Source organism: Meriones unguiculatus, chromosome 14 (assembly GCF_030254825.1).
Source record: "Meriones unguiculatus strain TT.TT164.6M chromosome 14, Bangor_MerUng_6.1, whole genome shotgun sequence".
NCBI classification, from domain to species: domain Eukaryota; kingdom Metazoa; phylum Chordata; class Mammalia; order Rodentia; family Muridae; genus Meriones; species Meriones unguiculatus.
Genome location: NC_083361.1, coordinates 656,467 through 678,525, shown reverse-complemented (window position 1 = coordinate 678,525; position 22,059 = coordinate 656,467). Strand labels below are relative to the sequence as shown.

Sequence of the window (22,059 nt, the reverse complement as noted above, 5' to 3'; positions counted from 1 at the left end):
CCTGGCTTTCCTGAAACTTACTCTGTAGACCATGCTGGCCTTTAACTCACAGAGATTCACCTCCATCTGCCTCCTGAAATGCTGGAATTAAAGTGTGTGCCACCATTGCCTGGCTCGGAGATCAATTCTTTACAAATGTCAGAAATCACAGATGAGAGGAAAATTGTTCTATAAATGTATGGTCACCACATACAAGTGTTGCAAGTTGTTACCCTCAGGATATGACGTGGTAGGGAGATCTCAGCATCTATCCAGGTCTATATAGAGAGGCCACAGGAAGGACTTTAATCAAAGTGCATGGTTGGCAGGATCAGTGTTGACTGAAGCCTCACTTCCTCATAGGAAATGTCCCTCTGTATCTGCTGTGCAGAGATGTGTGATGCTCAGGTCCCAGCCATTCTTGGAGCAAGTAGTAAAGGGCTCTGTAAATAAGACTCATATTTGAAAGCACTCACCAGTCCTCAGCTGTAGAAGAATATCTTGTGTATTTATGGAAGTATTAGCTGTGAATAAAAAGCTTATGGTCTATAGCTGAGGCTGGAAATTGGAGGTGGGACAACTGGTAGGCAGAAAGGATTCTGGGATAGTGCCAGGCCCCAGAGAATTACCCAGAAAGATGGGAGCAGAACAGATACATGGTACCTGAGCAGAGGTAACCAAACACAGGGCAGAAGTTAGAATGGATAAATAGGATTTAAATTATGAGCTAGTAAGAGATGAGATGAGCTATATGGCCTAGATTTTTTAGAAATACATTTTGAGTATTGTGAGTCATTATTCTAGGGGTATAGGCCCAGAAGGTAAAACTACTACAACATCCAGCTATGCATTCATATTGATTCGTATTATTAATCCTGTAAGAGCCCTTAGCTTCCTGGAGGCATGAGGCTTCCCACATCTGTAATGCTGGTGGTCTGCATAGCATAGCAACTCTGCCCTGGATGATTTTTAGTATTTGTACTTAATGAACTAAAACAATGCTCTTTTTTTAAAAAATTCTTACTTATAAGCCTAATAAGGTGAAATAAAACACATGCAGTTGGATCTGGGGCCCTGATTCATTGGGGTTTTACTGTAACCAATACTGCAAATGTTTGTACAAAGTATTTCCTGGTGACAAAAAGGCTCCTAGTAAACTTGAGTTGTTAACTTGTTGCTCCTCCTTTCCCTCTAGTCTTAGGTCAGATTGTCCTTCCTGACCCAGGAGTCTCTCTGAGGATCTGCCCTGGATTGTAGACTGATTTGTGCTGCTCTCACAGAATTTCTAGGGCTGTATCTCAGATAAAGAACAGAGTTATTTCTTAGAGCTCTGGGGCTCTGAAGGTCAGGGGTCAAGGAGGGTCTTACTGTGGCATCTGATAGCAGAGGGTGGGCACAATGATGCAGGGCAGGCTGGAGACCTTGTTGTCTACATGGTGGCCCATGGCATGTGTAAACAGTTCCAGGGTATTCGATGCCCTCTTCTGACCTCCAAGGGCAACACACACACACACACTCTCCCCATATGACCTTAGTTTGTGACAAGTTGACAAACTCATTAGGACAAGTACACATTTTAAACTCGGTGAGCAGATTGCAGGAGCCTCAGGTTTTGTCTCTAACTCCCACAGCAACTTGGGAAGGAGAGGCAGGAGGGCCAGAAGTTAAAGGTCATTCTCAGCTAAGAAGTGAGTTTGAGGCCAGCCTGGGTTACATAAGAGTCTATTTTTAAAAAAAAATAGAAAGAGGGTGTAAAAGGAGGAAGAAAGAAAAGAGAAGGAAAATGAGAAAAGTAAAGTGTTAGAGTTCACAACTGAAAGTAAGGAGAGGCTAACGCAGGAGGGGGTAGAATTACAGGCCAGAGCAGAGGTACTCTGCTTTTGTCTCAGAAAACAAAAGGAAAATGAGACTTTATTGGCTACATCCCAGTTAGGAGAGCTGTAGGGTTCAGGGTGGTGCAGAGCCACAAGTTTAGGAGCCTCCTTGACAGGGGTGGGGGTGGGGGGGTGTGCAAGGCTCAACAATAGAGTCCTTGCTTAGAACCCACCAGTGACAGGCTGGAGGCATGGCTCAGCAGTAGAGCGTGTGTCTGACATTTGAAAGGCTTTGGGTTCAATGCCAACATCATTTCAAAACAAATTTTTGGGACTGGAGAGGAGGCTCAGTGGTTAAGAGACCCAAGTTGGGTTCCCAGTGCCCACAGAGTGGCTCCCAAACGCTTGTAAATCCAGTTCCAGGATCTTACCTCCTTTTCTGGCCTCTGAAGGCGCTGCATAAAAAGTAAATCTTTATAAAGAAAAAAAGGCGCTCTTGATTTCTACTGTTAGGTAGTTTTAATTTATAGTGGAAGTTTTAGGAACAGAATGACCTTCTGTAGCTACAGGTGGGAGGTCAGTACCTATTTTTAAATTAATTTATTGATTCAATTTACATCCTGATTGTAGTCCTTTCCCTCCTCTCCTCCCGGTCTCACCTTCCCGCATACCCCTCTCTCTCCCTTGCCACCACCAACCCACCCCCAGCTCATCAAGTCTCATCAGGACTGAACGAGTCCTCTTCCCCTGTGGTCTGGGGAGGCAGCTCTGCCAGAAGGACATGATCAAAAAGCAGGTAACAGAGTCCATGTTGGATACAGCCCCTGCTCACCTCACTAGGAAACCCACATGAAGCCCGAGCTGCCCATTGGCTACATCTGTGTAGGGGACCTAGGTCCAGTCCACGCATGGTCCTTGTGCGCTTCAGTCTCTGCAAGCCTCTCTGGGCCCTGGTTAATTGGCTCTGTTGGTCTTCTTGTGGAGCTCCTGTCCCCTCCAGGCCCATCTATTCCTCCCCCCTCCACACACACACACACAGACTTTTCCACAAGACTCCCTACACTTCATACAATGTTTGGCTGTGAGTCTTAGCTTCTGTTTTAATCTGCTGCTGGGTGGAGCCTCTCAGAGAACAGCTATGCTAGGCTCATGTCTGTAAGCGTAGCAGAATATCATTAATAGTGTTAGTGGTTGGCTCTCTCCCATGGGATGGGTCTCAAGTTTGGCCAGGCACTGGTTGGACAGTCCCTCAACCTCTGCTCTATCTTTATCCCTGCACATATTGTAGGCAGGGTAAATGTTTGAAGCTTTTGTGGGTGGGTAGGTGTTCCCCTCCGTCCAGTAGGAGCCCTGTCTAGTTAGGGGTGTCCTCTTCAGTCTCCACGATTCCCGCTACTAGGAGTCTCAGCTAGAGTCACCCCATATCCTCCCAGAAGCCTACCCTCTCTTAGGCCTTCAGCTTGTGACAGAGATGCCCTCTGTCCTACCTCCATCCCCACTCTCCCCAGGTCTGATCACCATCATTTCTGAGCTCCCTCTCCTACCTTGTTCCCTTCATCTACTTCCACTGTCTAGTCCATTTTTTTCTTCTGATAGAGACTTAAATGTCCTCCCTTGGGTCCTTCTTGTTCCTTATTTTCTCTGGAACTGTGAATTCCAGTATGTTTATCCTGTACTATATAGCTAAAATCTCCTTACACATGAGTACATACTATGTATGTCTTTCTGGGTCTGGGTTACCCCACTCAGGATGATCTTTTCTTTTTCCATCCATTTGCATGGAAATTGCATGATTTCCTTGTTTCTAATAGCTGAGTAGTGTCCCATCGTGTAAATGTACCCTTTCCTTAGAGAGGGTTTGAGTGTTTGTCATTATCTTTATGCATATGGAAACAGAGACTGTGTGGAGGCTTTTGCAGATGAGCAACGTTGACTAGTATTTAAACCTTTTAGAGTGAGGTACAGAAGGGAAAAGTTGTACTCCTATGTATGGACACAATTATATGTAAGATCACCATCACAGTTACCCCAGACCCTTCTGAGAGTGGTGGTCAGTCATGACACAGCGTTCCTCAGAGAGTTGTGCGTGTCTAAAAAAAATTTTTTTTTTCTGGGAAGCCCGTTGCCACAGGCACCTTTGTGACGGTCATAGCGCCCCACACCCATGAAACAGCAGAAAATAGAGAATGTGGGCTTTCCTAACCATCTGCCATGGGTGAGCTGAGGCATGGATGACTTGGTAACCTGGAGGCTTACATCTGCCAGTTAATAGGAAGTAGGTAGAAAATCCAGGTCTGTGTGCACAGACTTGGAATGCCAGCACTTGGGACTGATGGGAAAGCTGAGGAAGCCATGTGGTTGACTGTCCCAGCACAGCTCTCATGAAAGCCTTTCCTCCCCCAGCTTGCTTGCCAGAGCCCTGCCTTGTCTCAAAGAGAAGAATAGAACCATGACCAAGTTACAGGTAAGTCGCCTTGCTTCCCCTCTCCCCCCAGTGCCAGGGAATGAAAACAGGACCCCTGCATGCTGGACAAGCACTGTGCAGCAGAGCCACACTGAACTGCATGAAAGCATGAGGGGATATGGCTGAGAAGAAAGGCTTGGTGGGAAGAGGGATAAGAGAGGAGAGTGAGGAACATGTTGCCAGAGTCCAGCTTTAACATGGACAAAGGAAAGACTCAGGAGATGTACACAGAGTTGACCGGATAAATTACTTTTCAGACTTTCTTTTCAACTTACAACTTAATTACTCACACTAGCAGAAAAACTTCTGGCTCTTTAACTCAGGAATGAACAACAGAGTCCCAACATGGACTCAGAGGCTCAGAGGCTCATTGCCTCTTCATGAGCCAGTGAGAGAGAAGGAAAATCATGCATTCCCACACATTCTGTAGTTATTAGTTCATACATACATACATACATACATACAAGCAAACAATCAGACATGCAGATATCTACAATTCATACACACATTCATGGAGTCCCCATCATACACGCACATCATAAATACATTCAAACAGATATTTACACACTTGTACATATATATTTATATAGACAGAAAATCAGACATTAATATATATAAACATACACAGACAGTCAGACAGACACATATTTGGTGGATAGAAGAAAACCTCACCACCAACAACTTTACTTCTTCCTGGGTTTTATACCCTCTATGTAAGAAAAATTGACCTCATTCAAGAATAAATGTAATTGTTACACAAAAAGGAAGTTATAGAAGGACTGTTGGTGTAAATCCTTTCATTAGAACAATATCTAACTAGATAATTTTGCTCATTTTAAGTTTAAAGCAGGAGTTTATCTATATGCTCGTTGTGAGTTCAAAGCAGTTTTATCTTTTTCTTAATTCATATGTACATTATGTGTTCAAAGGATAGTTTTTTATGTTAAGGTTTTTCTAAGAAACAGGTGTCTGTCTTGGCTTGTATAGCTAACCATTTATTCTGTTTCTATATTCATATGCTCTTTCTTTTCATGGTGTACACTTGAGCTTTATTCTTGGACTAAATCTAGAACGAATTTACTTGATTATTCATTTTTTTTTTCTATCTTGTTTTCCTTCTTGGTGTAAATTGAGCGCTTCTCAGAGCTTTTAGCTAATTTTCAGGAGGGTAGAAGTTATTTAAATCAATTCAGGTCTAATCTTCAGTAATTATAAAACCATAGAAAAAAGTGGACTGGAGGGAGGGGTCTACTGTCTCTGGGACTCTGTGGAGAGAGGCATCATGAGCATAGCTGGAGCCGGGCGTTGCCAGCTGCTTCCAGTACAAAGTCAGCACGTTACTCCCCAGCGGGTTGGCGCTCTCTCACTCTGACACCTGTGACTTCCCCTTTGACAGTGATGGTCCTGGTGCCCCAGCTACAGAAAAGACAGCCGGCATTTTCTTAACTAGTGATCAGTGTGGGAGGGCCCAGCTGTGTGGATGGTGCCAGCCCTAGCGTGATGGTCCTGGGTTTTATACTGAGCAAGCCAGGCAGCAGCACCCCTCTCTGGCCTCTGCATCAGCTCCTGCCTCCAGGTTACAGCCCTGCTTCAGATCCTGTTTTGACTGTCTTCCATAATGAAGAAAAATATGGAAGTTTAAGCCAAATAAACCCTCTCCTCCCCAACTTGCCTTTTGGTCAAGGTGTTTAGTTCCAGCAATAGACTCCCTGACTAAGACAATAGGCTCTGTGTAAACGGTTGCTCAGCTCCTAGTGGCATTGGGTATGAAACTGAGGTGGCCTGTGTTTGCTATCACAGGAGGCAGTGACATTCTTGGACGTGGCCGTGGTCTTCAGTGAGGAGGAGCTGGAGCTGCTGGATGCTGCCCAGAGGAAGCTGTACCATGATGTGATGCTGGAGAACTTCAGGAACCTTCTGTCAGTGGGTGAGGATGGCACCATTTGTCCCTTGGCAATCTCTTAAGTGCACATCCATTGTCTTAGTTACACTCCACTGCAAAGGACTAGGTTGGGTTCTCTGTGCTCACACTGAGTAGCTCACAACCGCCTGTTAGTCCAGTTTCAGAATCTTACCCCCTCTTCTGGCCTCTGAAGGCACTGCATGAGAAGTAAATCTTAAGAAAAAAGAAAAAAAAATCTTCCCTGACCACCACTGGCTTTAGTCAGGTTGTAATAAGTCTCCGTTTTAGGAAGAGAATACTCTCTGGAGCTGTGGATGGGAGGCCAATATCTTTTGATGGAAATGACACAGCTAAACATTAAACTATGCAAAAAAAAAATTTTAAACACTAAGTGGGCTCAACAATATACTGGCGATGGAAGAGGAATGAACTGGCAGACAGCATGATAGAAATTACTCAGTGCAAACCACAGAAAAGGATAGACTGAAACGGTACTTCCTAACCACAGGTGATGCCACACGCCTTTAATCCCAGCGCTCGGGAGGGAGAGAAAGGAGGACTGGAGTTCGAAGCCAGCCAGGTCTACAGGGCGAGTTCCCCACCGCCAGAGCTACAGAGAGAAACTCTCCGGAAAATCCAAATCAAAACCAAGAACGAAGTATCCATAGCTGTCTTTCATGGCATTCAGAAATGAATAAACCGAAAAGCAACCCAGGAGAGCGAGCTCCCCAACAGCGACGTCCACTAACCTCACTCTATAGTTAAAACAGTTGGAATGTATAAACCTCTTCAGCGTAGTAGTACCGGAAACGCAACTGAGCCAGGTGCATCCGCTGAGGCATTCTGGGAGTTGTAGTTCTGGTGCCACCGGCGGCCGAGGTCGCTTCCGCTCCCGGGAGGCGAGGCTCCCAGCTGAGCAAAAGGTGAGGTGAGATCCGGGGCGTCCCGGGCCCTTCGTGAGCGTTCGCGCGCCCGCTGTCTCCCCTCGGGGACCGAGGCTGCGGCCCGGGGAGGAGCGGGCGGCGGGGGCCGGGTCGTCTGTCGCTGGGCTCTGCCTGGGGCGGCGCTGCCCGGGTGCCCTGGACCCTCTCAGCTGCTGCCGGAGCCCCCGGGAGAGTCCAGCTTCCCACGGAGCCCGGCGGAGGAGCTGTGAGGACCGCGGGCCGGTGCGCCGAAGCCCCCAGTGGTGTGCAACTGCGATTTTAAATATGATTTTCCATGTGTCTGTGTATTTACTTCCTTCCTTAGAGAGGGAGCGTGCCACAGCTTGTGCGTGGAGGAGGCCAGAAGACAACCTGTGGGCTTCGGGTCTCTCCTTCCACCATGTGCTGTGCAGAGACTGGAACTCAGGCGGTCGGGCTGGGCGCAGTCACCTTTGCCCGCTGAGCCTTCCAGCAGGGCCAGACTCCCCTTTCCTTACAGAGGGTTTAGGGTTTATTGGTCACTATCTTCATGCACGCGGGAAAAGAGACTTTGTGGAGGCTCTTGCACATGAGCAACGTTGACTAGTATTTAAACCTTTTAGAGTGAGAGCTGGGGGGTTCACTCCTCTGTACGGAAACATTTATATAGAAGATATCCGTCAAAGTTACCAGACCTTTCTGAGGGTGGTGGTCAGTCATGACAGCGTTCATCAGCGAGTTCAGAGTTCCTTAAAATTTGTTTTCCTGGGAAGCCCATCACCACAGGCAGCTTTGTGAAGGGCAGAGCGCCCCACAACCCGGAAGTTGCTGGAAATAGAGAATACGGGCTTTCCTAACCATCTGCCATGAGTGAGCTGAGGCATGGATGACTTGGTAACCTGGATGCTTACTCTGCCAGTTAATAGGAAGTAGGTAGAAAATCCAGGTCTGTGTGCACAGACTTGGAATGCCAGCACTTGGGGCTGATGGGAAAGCTGTGGAAGCCATGTGGTTGACTGTCCCAGCATAGCTCTCATGAAAGCCTTTCCTCCCCCAGCTTGCTTGCCAGAGCCCTGCCTTGTCTCAAAGAGAAGAAGAGAACCATGACGAAGTTACAGGTAAGTAACCTTGCTTCTCCTCTCCCCTCAGTGCCAGGGAATGAAAACAGGACCCCTGCGTGCTGGACAAGCACTGTGCAGCGCAGCCAAATTGAACTGCATGAAAGCATGAGGGGATGTGACTGAGAAGAAAGGTTTGGTTGGAGGAGGGAAAAGAGGATAGTGGGGGACATGTGCTCAGAGGACATTGCACATGTGAACATGTAAACGTGTGAATTTATTTTGAAATAGAGAAAGTGAGCTAGAGAGAAAGTTTGGTTCCCAGCACTCACACATGATAGCTTAAAATTGCCTAAAATTCCAACTCCAGGGGATCCAGTACCCTTTTCTGGCCTCCCAGGGAACCTACACACACACACACACAAACACACACACACACACACACACACACACACACACACACACGCAAACACATGGCATACACATTAAAAAAAACCTTTTAAGTTCATTTACATTTTAAAAGTGCCATTTTCCACAGTTTGCTTAATTTTATTTTGCAAGTAAGGATGACTTCTCCATTGTCTGGTTTATGAAATTTTTCCATCTTAAAATTTTGTGTTATTATGTGAGATGGTTGGTTGTGATCATGCATGTCCTTTCTGTGTTCTCATTTAATCCTGTCAGGGACATTGTGATATAGGTACTCTTGCACAGATGAGGAAGCTGAGACAGTGTGTTGTCCAAGCTCATTAGGCAGAGCCTTGAAGTGTGAACCAAGGTCCTTAAGGTTTCCAGAGCCTGTGCTCACACCCATGACCTTGAACACCACTGCTGTTGGCCAAGGTGTGCTCTTTAGAACACAGAGAGTTGCATGTTTGTTCCAGAAGGTTGCCGAAGGCCTGTATTTTTGCTACTGTTTCTCCCCCCCCCACCCCCACCCCCCAGAGTTTCTCTGGGTAGCTATAGAAGTGCTGGAACTTACTTGGCCTTAAACTCAAGAGTTCCTCCTGCCTCAGCCTCCTGAGGGCTGGGATTAAAAGCATGCTGCTACTACTGCCTAGCTAGAAGGCATTTTCTTAATTGATGTTCCCTCCTTTTACATAGCTCTAGCTTGTGTCAGGTTGGCACAAAACCAGCCAGTACAGCCTGTTAGGCTAAGGACAGAGTTACTGATTCAGACTTGACTATCATCCACTAGATAATTCCGGACACACAAGCGTTTCACAAATGGGAGAATTTTTGGATTTGGGAATATTTGCATACACTTACTAATAAAGTATTCTGAATCTGAAACCCATAATATTTCACAACAGAAAACATTTTAACTGATGTCATCATTTGTGAAATGGGTTTCAGAGCCTTCAAGATTTGGGGATGAAGTTACACCCAAGCTGTACTGCCCAGGAGGAGCCAGGCATTGCCATCTGTTTCTGTACAAAGTCAGCACATTACTCCCTGTTATAATCTCTAAAGATGATGTGGTGGGGGGGGTGGCACCATGATGGGCCCATGATAAGGTGTACCTCCCTCAGAAATTAAGCCACACAACAGATCTGGTATAAGAGGTTTATTGTGGGAAGGGAGGAGTGAGGGCCTGGGGAAGGGGTAGGGACAGTGAGTGAGCTGGAGGGGTGGGAACAGAGGAGGGGGATAGAATAGGGAGAGAGAAGCTGGAACACACAAAGCTGGGGATGGAGGATGATCCTTTTGTCCACATAAACATGGAGTACCGAGTGATGGTAGCAGGTGATGACATAAGACTTTGCTAGGTCCTGCCTTCCAGCAGAATCACCTGTATGCTAATACTCCTGATGTGGGTTGGCCCTCTCTAACTCTTTGACTTCCCAATTGACAGCAATGAACCTAGTGACACAGCTATGGAAAATACACCAAGTTCCTTGTACCTGTGTTTTCTTTTTTTCCTCCCTGTCCTCTGTGTAGGCATGGAAAGGGTGAATAGGTGTAATGGCTGGCTGTCAACTTGACACAAGCTAGAGTCATCATCAAAGAGGACAGAACCTTAGTTGAGAAAATGCCTCCATAAGATCTGGCTGTAAGGCATTTTCCTAATTAATGATCAATGGGGGAGGGCCCAGCCCATTGTGGATGACACCATCCTTGGGCTGCTGGTCCTGGGTTCTATAAGAAAGGCTAAGCAAGCCAGTGAGCTTAGTTCCTCCATGGCCTCTGCATTAGCTCCTGCCTCCAGGCTCCAGCCCTGCTTGAGGTCCTGCCCTGACTTCCTTCCCTCATGAACTAGACTATGGAAGTGTAAGCCAGATAAACCCTTTCCTCCCAAACTTGCCTTTTGGTCATGTTATTTCATCCCAGCAATAGAAACCCTAAGACAATGGGCACTCTGTAAACAGTTGCTCAGGTCCTCCTGGCATTAGGTAAGAAACTGAGGTGGCCTGTGTTTGCTGTCACAGGAGACAGTGACGTTCAGGGACGTGGCCGTGTTCTTCAGTGAGGAGGAGCTGGAGCTGCTGGATGCTGCCCAGAGGAAGCTGTACCATGACGTGATGCTGGAGAACTTCAGGAACCTTCTGTCAGTGGGTGAGGATGGCACCCTGTTTTCCTTGGCAGTATCAGAAGCTCACATTGGGTGTCTTAGTTACACTCCTTTTAGATTAATTTAGTTTGTATTATATGTATATTGAGTGTTTTAGCTGCATATTTGTCTGTGTACCACATTCATTAGTGGTGCTTACAGAGGGAAGAAGAGGACATCAGATCCCATAGACTAAGGTAACAGATGGTTGTGAGCCACTGTGCAGGTAGAACAAACTTAACCTGGGTTCTCAGGAAGAGCAGCCACTGCTCTGAATAACTGAGCCATTTCTCCAGCCTCTATTTTATTTTTTTAATGTATTTTACAGTTAAATGTTTAAACATTTCTTTTTGAGTATGAGTATGTGTGTGTGTGTCTATGTCTTAGTCAACGCCATGACCATGGAAACAACTACAAAGGAAAACATTTAATTGAGGCCTGTTTACTATTTCTGTTTAGTCCATTGTCCTCATGGTGGGGAGCATAGCAGCATTCTGGCAGACATGGTAGCAGAGAGTTCTATGTCTGGATCTGCAGACAGCAAGAAGAGAGCAACACTGGGTTTCACTTGACTATTTGAAACTGCAAAGCCTACCCCCATTTATGTATCTCCTTCAATGGGGCCTCACTTCCTGATCCCTGTCAAGCCTTACTACTCCTTGTGGATCAAGCATTCAAACACATGAACCTAAGGGGCCCACTCTCATCCAAACCACCACATTCCACTCCCTGGGCTCCACAGGCTTGTAGCCAGATCAGAATGCAACATGCATTCAGTCAACCACAAAAGTCCTCACAGTCTATCACAATGTCAACCCTGTTTAAAAGTCCAAAGCTCAAAGCCTCATCTTAGATTCACACAATCTCTTAACTGTAACCCCCTGTAAAATCAAAATCAAAAAACAGATCACATAATTTAGCATACAGTGGTCCAGACTATGATTCTAAAAGGGAGGAAAGGAGCACAGTGAGGAAATACTGAACCAAAATCAGGAGTGCAAACTCCAAACTCTGCATCTCAAAGCGCTCTTCAGATCTCACTTCCTTTCAGCTTAGTGGGCTGTAACACACTTTTTTCTCCTGGGCGGGTTCCACTCTATTAGCAGCTTTTCTGGCCAGGTGTCCCATGCCTATGGCATCTCTAACCTCTTGAGGTCTCCCAACTTCCACAGCTTCACACAATGGCCTCTCTGGTCCTCCATGCAGGGACACCACTGCCACAGCCTGGCCTCAGTGGCTTTCCTTTAGCTGTGAGGAGTTTCCACAGCCTCTTGTGTCCTTGACTAGACAGGTACATGCAGCCACCAGATGTCCCAACACTGCTTCCACTCTTGTGTGGGGTGCTTCCTTCCCCCACAACCTTAGATTCCTATTGTGTGGCTCCCTACCTCAAACATTTGGCCTCCTATTTCACTCAGTAAAATAAATTTGTTTTCAGTTTTTTTATTCTGTGGCAAGGTCTTGCTTTGTAACCCAGGCTTGCCCAGAAATTTGTGATCCTCCAGCCTCAGCTTCCCAAGCCCTAGGGTGACAGTGTTGGTCCACTATGCCTCACATGTATCCCATCTTCCTAGGACCTCACACTTCAGCTCTGTCGTTATCTTTTTTTTTCCTACCTCTGTCTTTTTGTCTCAGCTGTTGTCACTTCTCTCTGGCCAGAATGTTCTTCCTTGGTGGACTGCCATGCTTTCTCTCTCTCTCTCTCTCTCTCTCTTTCTCTCTCTCTCAGAGAGAGACAGACAGACAGAGATCTTTCTCTCACTCCATCTGTGTCTCTGTTTCTGTGTGTCTCTCTCTGCATTCATCTGCTCAGGACTGCTCACAGGCCCTGCTTTGAGCCTCAGCTTTACATTCTGCACTTTGCTCAGCTGGTTTCTGAGCACCTCAAGACTTGTTACCATGGATTTAGTTTTACCTGTGGTAACATACACACAAATCCCCAGTGTTTGCACACTGTGAGCAATGGCTCCATGAAGCTGTGGCCCTCCATGTCACTCCATGAAGCAGTGACATCCATCCCTAGAAAGCCTTCCATGTTCCTTACAAGGGCATCCCTCTCCTTCCTAGAATCCTGTTCCTCTACCTCTTTCTCCTACTGACATTAGCCTTCCCCAGTGTGTCATCCAAGCCACCAAGCTGTGTCCCAGGATCACTGGATCCTCCACTTCACTTGTTTCTATTTTCAGGTTCAGAAGTTGTTCAGTTTACCTTCTTTGTTTCCTCTCCTTATAGTTTGTTCCCGTGTCATTTTCTGGTGTCCTTGCGGAACCTGCCTAATAGTATTGTAATCTTTGTTATTCCCTGTGGAGACTGCTACTTTAGGTTGGCAGCTGAGATCTACCTTGTTTTTGAGCCTCTTCCTCCTGCTCCTTTGTGAGCCCAAGGTTGGAGAACAAGTGTTTGAGGAATACCCACTCACTCCTTGCATTCTACCATTTCCCTCGAGAAGCCCTTCCCTATTCAGCAGTTGTGTTTTGAGAATTGCTATCTCTTCTTGAAGTTTCCTAGTGAGCTGTGGGCTGAAGTCATTCCAATCTCCTCCTACGTGAGTGTGCTCTCCAAAACAATAACTTCCTTGAGCTGGACGTTGGCTTCTGGGCCTTTGCTATTCCCTGCAATCCCTGTACACCTCCTCTCTTTTTCCTCAGGCTCCAAAGCTCCCTGTGCCTTCCTGTTACACTCTCACCTTGGCTTTGGGTCAGGTGAACCAGATGGGTCTTCATGTCACCTACAGGTTAGGACAGGGTAGGTCTGGTTTTCTCTGTTCTCTCCAGTTTCAGGGAGGAGTTGGATCCATGTGTACTTCAACCCACACCATCCCTCAAGTAAAAATGCCCAGATGCTGAAAAGTTTATCCTTCCCATTATCTGACTGCACAGCTACACACTGGTGCAGCAAGACAGGTACTCAGCAGAGGCTGAAGGTGACCTTGAGCTTCTCCTGGGCACCCAGATTTCTTAGCAAATAAAATGTGGCTTTCTGTTGAGTGCACACCCTCTTTAAGGTAGATCTTTGTTTCTCAGAGCTCTTGGACATTCATCTTTGACATTGATCTCTCGTTAATATTTCCAGAGAGAAATGAAGACTTGGACCTTCGTTCGATGTCCACATCCTTGCTGACATCACCATCTATTCTCTATTCTTTCAGGAGGGCAGACTCCAAACAAGGCGGAGACTCTTCATGCAACAGAATTAAGTTGCCTTTCAGTGGAGCAGCCTCCATACCTGCAAATGACAAGCCATGATTTCAGAAAACTTGCCAGAACTCCAGAAACTATGATAAACACTCAAGGAAAGGGTTCTCACTTCCTGGAACAATGCCACTCCTCCTGCCATGGGGGAGCAGAAGAGCCTCTCAGGACCTCTGAGGACAAAGGTTGTTTCGAGATTCTCATAAGAGACCTTTCCAGCAATATTGAAAACCATGAATTTCTGTTCTGGAGAGCTCAGAGTTTTTGGAATAAAACACATCTCATCCAGAGACAGAACCATCAGAAACACTGTCCACAGACTCTGGTGAATAAAAAGCCATGGCTGTTGGATTCAGGTGTTGACATTCTGAGTTGCATTTCCCAACATGATAACATTATATTGCATAAAAGAAACAGAGTCCACAGCAGTGGTGACTGTGGTAAAGTCATTTTTACCATGTCACCTGTCATACAGCATTGTAGTTACACAGAATGCAGGAGCAACCAGGGCAGCAAGGGCCAGGAAGCCGTCACTGACAGCTCCAGGCTGGAACTCCATCAGCAGGTCCCCTTAGGCAAGGAGTCCCCTGAACCTAGGACACAGGAGGACACCAGGCATAGCTCCAGTGTCCCCATTCAACAAAGTGCTCATCCAGGAAAAAAGCGCTACTGGTGTCACGAGTGTGGCAAGGGTTTCAGTCAGAGCTCAAATCTTCAGACTCACCAGAGAGTACACACAGGAGAGAAGCCCTATACCTGCCCACAGTGCGGGAAAAGCTTTAATCAGAGCTCACACCTGTATGCTCACCTGCCCATCCACACAGGAGAGAAACCCTACCGTTGTGACAGCTGTGGGAAAGGCTTCAGCCGCAGCACAGATCTCAACATTCACTGCCGAGTTCACACTGGAGAAAAACCTTACAAGTGTGAGGTGTGTGGGAAGGGCTTCACACAGCGGTCACATCTCCAGGCCCATGAGAGAATCCACACAGGAGAGAAGCCATATATGTGTGGAGACTGTGGCAAACGTTTCAGCTGTAGCTCGAACCTTCACACCCACCAGAGAGTCCACACTGAGGAGAAACCTTACAGGTGTGATGAGTGTGGAAAGCGCTTTAGCTTGAGCTTCAATCTTCAAAGCCATCAGCGTGTCCACACAGGAGAGAAGCCATATAAATGTGAAGAGTGTGGGAAGGGCTTCAGTTCAGCCTCAAGCTTCCAAAGTCACCAGCGGGTCCATACAGGAGAGAAGCCATTTTGCTGCAATGTATGTGGAAAGGGCTTCAGTCAGAGCTCATATTTTCAAGCTCACCAGAGAGTTCACACTGGGGAAAAACCCTACAGATGTAATATGTGTGGGAAGCGCTTTAACTGGAGCTTGAACCTTCACAACCATCAGAGAGTCCACACAGGAGAGAAACCCTATAAGTGTGAGGTGTGTGGGAAAAGTTTCAGTCAAGCCTCAAATCTTCAGGCCCATCAGAGCATCCACACCGGCGAGAAGCCATTCAAGTGCAATGTGTGCCAGAAACGGTTCAGTCAGGCCTCGCACCTCCAGGCCCACCAGAGGGTACACACGGGGGAGAAGCCCTTCAAATGTGACACATGTGGGAAAGCCTTCAGCCAGAGGTCCAATCTCCAAGTCCATCAGATAATTCACACTGGGGAGAAGCCCTTCAAGTGTGAGGAGTGTGGGAAGGAATTCAGCTGGAGTGCGGGGCTTAGTGCTCACCAGAGGGTCCACACAGGAGAGAAACCCTACACATGTCAGCAGTGTGGGAAAGGCTTTAGTCAGGCCTCACACTTCCACACGCACCAGAGGGTCCACACTGGGGAGAGACCCTACATCTGCAGCATCTGCTCTAAGGGCTTTAGTCAGAGATCACATCTTGTCTACCACCAGAGGGTCCACACTGCAGGGAATCTCTAAGTTCATTCTGCCATCAAGTGGGCTTTATCCTTCTCATTGTTAAAAGTTCCCCCAAAGCCCAGAGGATTTGGGAGACTTCCTGGGGAGATGTGCTTCTGTTGGGAAGATCTTTTTGATTTTTCAAGACAGAGTTTCTCTGTGTGGGCAAGGCTGGCCTCAAACTCACAGAGATACAACTGCCTCTGCCTCCCAAAATGCTGGGATTAATGATGTGCACCACCACAGCCTGGCTCAGAGATCAATTCTTTACAAATGCCAGAAATAAAAAATGAGAGGAAAATTGTTCTATAAATACATGGTCACCATGTACAAGAGATGCAAGGCTGCCATTTTGGGGATATGACATGGCAGGGAGATCTCAGCATCCATCCAGGTCTATGTAGAGAGGCCATGGGAAGGGCTTTAACCAAAGTAGGTGATTGGCAGAACTGGTGTTGACTGAAGTGTCACTTCCTCATAGGAAGCAACCCTCTGTATCTGCTGTGCAGAGCTGCTTGTGGCTCAGGGCCCAGCCATTCCTGGACCAAGTGCATAAGGGTCCTATAAGTAAGATTCATATTTGAAAACGCTTAACAGTCCCCAAACCTGCATTCATATTGATTCGTCTTCCTCCGTAATCCTGCAAAGGCCTTCATTCCTCACTTCCTTGAGGCACAAGGCTTCTGCCCAACTAGCCTGGAACTTTGCATAGCGTAGTAACTCTGTACTGAATAATTTTTAGTATTTGTGCTTGATAGACTAATCCTGTGTTTATCAGCCTAGTATGGTGAACTGGAACATATGGGATTGGAATTCTGGACCCTGATGTCATTGGGGACAGATTTTTTTTTTGTAACCAATACTACAAATGTTTTTACAAAGTATTTCCTGGTGGCAAAAAGGCTCCTAGTAAACTTGAGTTGTTAACTTGTTGCTCCTCCTTTCCCTCTAGTCTTAGGTCAGATTGTCCTTCCTGACCCAGGAGTGTCTCTGAGTTTCTGCCCTGGATTGTAGACTGGTTTGTGCTGCTCTCGCAGATTCTCCAGGGCTGTATCTCAGATCAAGAACAGAGTTATTTCTTACAGCTCCAGGACACTGAAGGTCAGGGGTCAAGCATGGTCTTACTGTGTCTTCTGAAAGCAGGGTGGGCACAATGATGCAGGGAGGGCTAGAGATTCTGGCATCTACATGGTGGCTCACAACTTCTGTAACAACAGTTCCAGAGGATCTGATGCCCTCTTCTGACCTCAGGGCAACACTCACACAAACGGTGCATACACACACAAACATATCATTCACATAAGTAAATCTAAAACCTTACAGATACAGGGAGAATGCAGGACCTCCCATGCTAACAGCCTGTGCTCCCTTGTGAGGTGCTGCCCTCCTAGCTATCTCTGCTCCAAGTCCTGCCTCATATCTCAGTGCTGACCTAATTGCTTCCTAGTGCAGGGACAAACAGTCTCCACACAGCACCTTGGCTTTTCTGTGTCACAGTCCATCCCTGAGGGAAGTCAGGTTAGGAACCTGGAGGCAGGGACTCGAGTGGAAGCCATGGACAAGTGGTACTTACTGGCCTGCTCCCCATGTCTTGCTTAGCTTTCTCTCTGATAGTGCCCAGGACCATTGCCCAAGGCTGGCATCAACCACAGTGAGCTGGGCTTTCACACAACAATCTTTTATCAAGAAAATGTGCCACAGACTTGTCTTCAGGTTAATCTGAGGGAGGCATTCTCTGTTAAGGTTTCCTGTTCCCACACGACTGTAGTTTCTGTTGACTAAGTAGTACAGTGTTATGAAATATAAATGCATCAAGTGGGTACCATGGCACACTCATGCCAAGGTGTGCCCCTGAGAAATTACACCATGCAACAAATCTGATATAAAGGGGGTTTATCAAGGAAAGAAAGAGGAGTGAGGGGCTGGGAAAGGGTAGAGGCAAGAGAGCCATGAGGGGCACAGAGAGTGAGAGAGAATGCCGGGAATTTATAGAGAGATGTTATGATAGGCGGTCCTTTCATTGGCCTGCGCATACCTGTTGCACCTGGTGTGGCATAAGCAATCACTAGGTCCCTGAAGGTAGAATCGCCTGCAGGCTAATAACATACATTCAAACCACAGCAAGCAGATTGCAAAAGCCTTGGTTTTTATTTCCTAACCCCTCTTGCAATTTGAGAAGGAGAGGTAGGAGGATCCAAAGTTGAAGGTCATCCTCAGCCAAACAAGCACATGTGAAGCTGGCCTGGGCTACATAAGATCCTATTTAAAAAAGGAGGAAGAAGTCGAGAATGTACAAGTAAACTTTGTTTCCCTGATGTAATTGTTGTCTCAGAGACTTACCATCTCCATCTGCTAACCTAGGCATAGTCCTGAAACCTTCTAGCCTTTATACAATCTAATCTAGGCCCAGAATGTTTTCAGCCTCTGATACTGCTGAATAAACTCACTCTTTCTAGCTCTTTCTGAGCTCTGGCTGGCTGGTTCAATTCATCTGGTCTGGCTAAAACTCCTTTCCAAGCTGACTGATTCAGTTTGGAATCAGTTTCTTCCCTCAGTTTCTGACTGAATTGCTCTGCTTGTCCTCAAACTAACTAGCTATCTGTTCTAATCTTCTGGCTCACTTTCATTCTCTGCCTCATTCTCTCTTCACGTGTATCTTGTTTTCTCTTCAACATCTCTCTGTAAAACTGTCTCCTCTCTCCTTGAGGACTTCCCAGAAAACTTCCCAAATCTGATGGCTTCTAAGTTTGTCCACAACTGGAATGATCTGTCTGTGGGCTCATGCTGCAATGTTGTGATAAAGAAAGAAAATCCCAAATGTTTGATCAATAAAGATTCTGGAGCCAGAAGCTGGAGTAAATCCTGTTAGCTCAGCAAGGCAGAGAAAGCACCCAGCTGACCTTCCTATTCAACTGATGCCCCAGAAGGAAAAAGCCCTTTCTCCACACTATCTTAAATACCCTCAACTCAGTGTTCCTTCTTTTTGTATTCTCTTATGTCAACTGGTTGCTTGCTCCACCTCTTGACCCATGGTTGACTTTGTTTAGCTCTTCTTTAAAGAGAGCTCCTATGTTATAGGTTTGTGCTAGGGCTGAGCCACACCACAACTACTTGTTTACAGTAAATGAAGCTGTTGGGTTAAAAGTCTGTGCTAGAACTGAGACACACAAGAAACAGGTTTTTCCAGTTCACAGTCTCAGAGTTCACAGTGTGAACAGATATCCTGCAGCAGCAGAAGAGGAGGAGGAAAAAGAGAAAAACCAAATGTAGGGGGTCATACTTGAAACCCCAGTGCTGGGGAATCTAAGGCAGGAGGGTGTCGAATTACAGGCCAAGGCAGAGGGACTAGAAAACAAAAGGAGAATGTGACTTTCGTGGCTCCAAACTAGTAAGGGAGGCAACGGCTGCAGGTTAAATGGTTTACAGCATAACCAGGGCAATGCCTCCTGCTCTCTGCCTGTAGGGCACCGGGAAGTTGTTAGGTCCAAATCCGTGGTCTGCACAAGGAATTTACCAACCTCAAGTTCCTCAGGCAAAGGACTTATAGAACAACAGCTTCATTTTCTTGATTCTTCTCTGGATTTCATCAATATTTATGAGCATCTTCACACACCTGTCGGGAAAAGCTCTGATATTTCAGTGGCTCACCTGGGGCCAGCTTCGAAGAGTTCATCCCAGGCTCTTTTGTCGGTATGTTTTTATTTTACTATTTGTTAATTTTGGCCAAAGTATTTTCAAAACCCCATCCTCTTTCAGATGTTTGCACCATATCAGAGGTACAGAGCTCATTTTACCACAGGAGTGGTTTCTAAATGAGGTTTATCTATCTCTCATTTCAATGGGGCTGTTTCTGTTCTGTTTGTTGAATCCAGGTCTCACTGCAGCCTTCTGTCCTGGAACTTACGTAGACAAGGCTTACTTAAAGTCACAGATCCACCTGCCTCTGCTCCCTGAAGGCTGAGGTCAAGGGCATACACCATCATGTTTGGGGCACTGGATTTATTTTAATTTCATGGACAGAGCTCACACGTTTTGGAATACACATTTGAGCAGGGTGCAAAGCTCAACAGTAGAGTTCTTGCTTAGAATCCACCAGTGATGGGCTGAAGGTGTGGCTCAGCAGTAGAGCATTCCTCTAACATTTTCTAGCCCTTGGGACTGGAGAGAAGGCTCAGTGGCTAAGAGCTCCTGATGCTCTTGCAAAGGACCAGGTTGGGTTTCCTGTGCCCACACTGAGTGGCTCGCAACTACCTGCTAGTCCAGTTCCAGGATCTTGCACTCTTTCTAGACTCTGAAGATACTGCATGAAAAATGAATCTTAAATTGTGTGTGTGAATCTTAAATTTTTAAAAGTCTTTCTTAATTTCTACTGGTGTTAGGCAGCTTGTAATTTACAGTCTGAGTTTTAGGAACAAAATAACTGTAGCTATGGATGTGAGGTCAGTATCTTTTGATGGAAATTGTAGAGCTACACATTATAGTATCCAAAAGAAGTTGTTAAACATTAATTAAGTAGGTTCAACAATATATTGATGGAAAAAAAAAACAACCAACGAACCAGCAGACAACATAATATAAATTACTCAATCCAAACTACAGACAAAGTATAGACAGAGGCAGGTGGATGGATCACTGTGAGTCTGAGGCCAGCCTGGTCTACAGAGTGAGTCCGGGACAGCTCATGTAGTAGGGTGGATGTTTCTGCTCCTCGCCCCAAGCTTCTGGAACGATGACTATGACTCAAAATATTTTTACAAATACCTATGCCATATAGCTAAGTCCTTCTCTGACTAGTAGCTCATAACTTAAAATAACTCATTTATGCTAATCTACATTCTGCCACGTTTGGTCGCCTCTGCTCAGGTACCATGTGTCTGTCCTCACATCTTCCCTGATGAATCCCCAGTACCTGGCTCTATCCCAGAATCTTTTCTGCCTGGTGGATGTCCCACCTTCTATTCTACCGTTTCCTATAGGCCAGAGGTTTTTTTAGTTGACAGGCAATGCATTCATACAATACTCAAGATATTCTCTCTACAATCTCAGGGATAAAAAGTGCTTTTTAAGTCTGACATGGTGGTGAACACACAATTAGGTGGTTTAGGCAGGAAGATCATGAATTTGAGGCCAGCCTGAGCTTCAAAGTGAGACTGTGTCTCAACAAGTACAAAACTTATGCTGAACATAGCTGAAAAATGTATCAGAGAACTATACTATAGGTCAATAGAAATAACCCAAACTAAGCCAGGCATGGAGGTACATGCCTTCGATCCCAGCACTTGAAAGATGGAAGCAGAAGGATTAGGAATTCAGAGCAGGGGAAAGAGCCAAGTTCCCAGGAACTAAAATCTTAGCTCAGTTGAGGTCCAGGCCTTAGTCCCACACCTGCCTTGCCAGTTCCGCTCCTGACAGGACTGGGTTTCTTTCATCCTTTCATGGGGGCCTCTGAAAAAGCCTTGGGTCCATCTGGCCCTGAAAAATATGTCTGTGCATTGGGAACATGAGATCCCGTGACACCAGAAGAAGGCACTGGATCTCCTGGGACTGGAGTATCTGACAGTTGTGAGACACCATATAGCTCCTGAGAACTGAACCCTGGTCCTCTGAAAGAGCAGCTCTGAACTGTTGAGCCATCTTTCTAGCCCTGAGAGAGCTTTGTATACAATATACAATTACTTTGTATAGTAATTTTAGTATTTGTTAAAATTTATTATTCCCTCCTCTCTCTCTCTCTCTCTCTCTCTCTCTCTCTCTCTCTCTCTCTCTGTGTGTGTGTGTGTGTGTGTGTGTGTGTGTGTGTGATCAGTCATGGCCATCCTCACATATCAAGTCTGAGGCAAGCCTAGGCTACACAGGTCCCTGATAGCCCTACATTGCAGTCTTCTCTAATTGTCATTGTAGTGATTGATCTGCTGTCTCCTAGCAAAGGGTTGTCCTCATTTCTCCAGAAAAGACTACATGGCTCAGGGACAGCAGCAGAAGCAGAAGGAGTGTTTTTGCCTGGAATTGGGTGCACCTGCTTTGCCAGAGTAGTACAATGGAACACTAAATGGATCTGGGCAAGAGTTAAGCAGGCTGCAATTCTCTCTCTCTCTCTCTCTCTCTCTCTCTCTCTCTCTCTCTCTCTCTCCTCTTTCTCTGAGACAGGGTTTCTCTGTGTAGCCCTGGTTTATTTGAAGTGGACGTTTCTTGTTTCTTTGAAGACTCAGTTGAGTCATGGGATATTTTGCTGTGAGCTCTCTCATGTAAGGGGCATGACTTGGGCCAACTGAGAACATCTGTGGGTGG

The 22,059-nt window shown here is 46.2% G+C and overlaps 1 protein-coding gene across 4 annotated transcripts; it reads left to right on the top strand.

Annotated features, from left to right (window-relative positions):
• Nucleotides 1-6,694: 6,694 nt before the first annotated feature.
• On the top strand, nt 6,695-16,690 carry Znf235 (zinc finger protein 235). 4 transcript variants are annotated; one of them, XM_060366341.1, is made up of 4 exons: nt 6,695-7,083; nt 8,120-8,180; nt 10,550-10,676; nt 13,820-16,690. In XM_060366341.1, the coding sequence occupies exons 2-4, from the start codon at nt 8,166-8,168 to the stop codon at nt 15,790-15,792; spliced, it is 2,115 nt and encodes a 704-aa protein (XP_060222324.1). In that variant the 5' UTR covers nt 6,695-7,083; nt 8,120-8,165; the 3' UTR covers nt 15,793-16,690. The 4 variants fall into 4 exon arrangements, with proteins under 4 accessions (XP_060222324.1, XP_060222325.1, XP_060222322.1 ...); XM_060366342.1 differs by having other exon boundaries at nt 6,695-7,088; XM_060366339.1 differs by lacking the exon at nt 6,695-7,083 and adding an exon at nt 7,095-7,346.
• The last annotated feature ends 5,369 nt before the right edge of the window (nt 16,691-22,059 follow it).

Coding starts and splice junctions, on each gene's coding strand:
- Znf235 (XM_060366341.1), top strand. Junction 10,677..13,819: donor CAGGAACCTTCTGTCAGTGG/GTGAGGATGGCA, acceptor CTATTCTTTCAG/GAGGGCAGACTCCAAACAAG.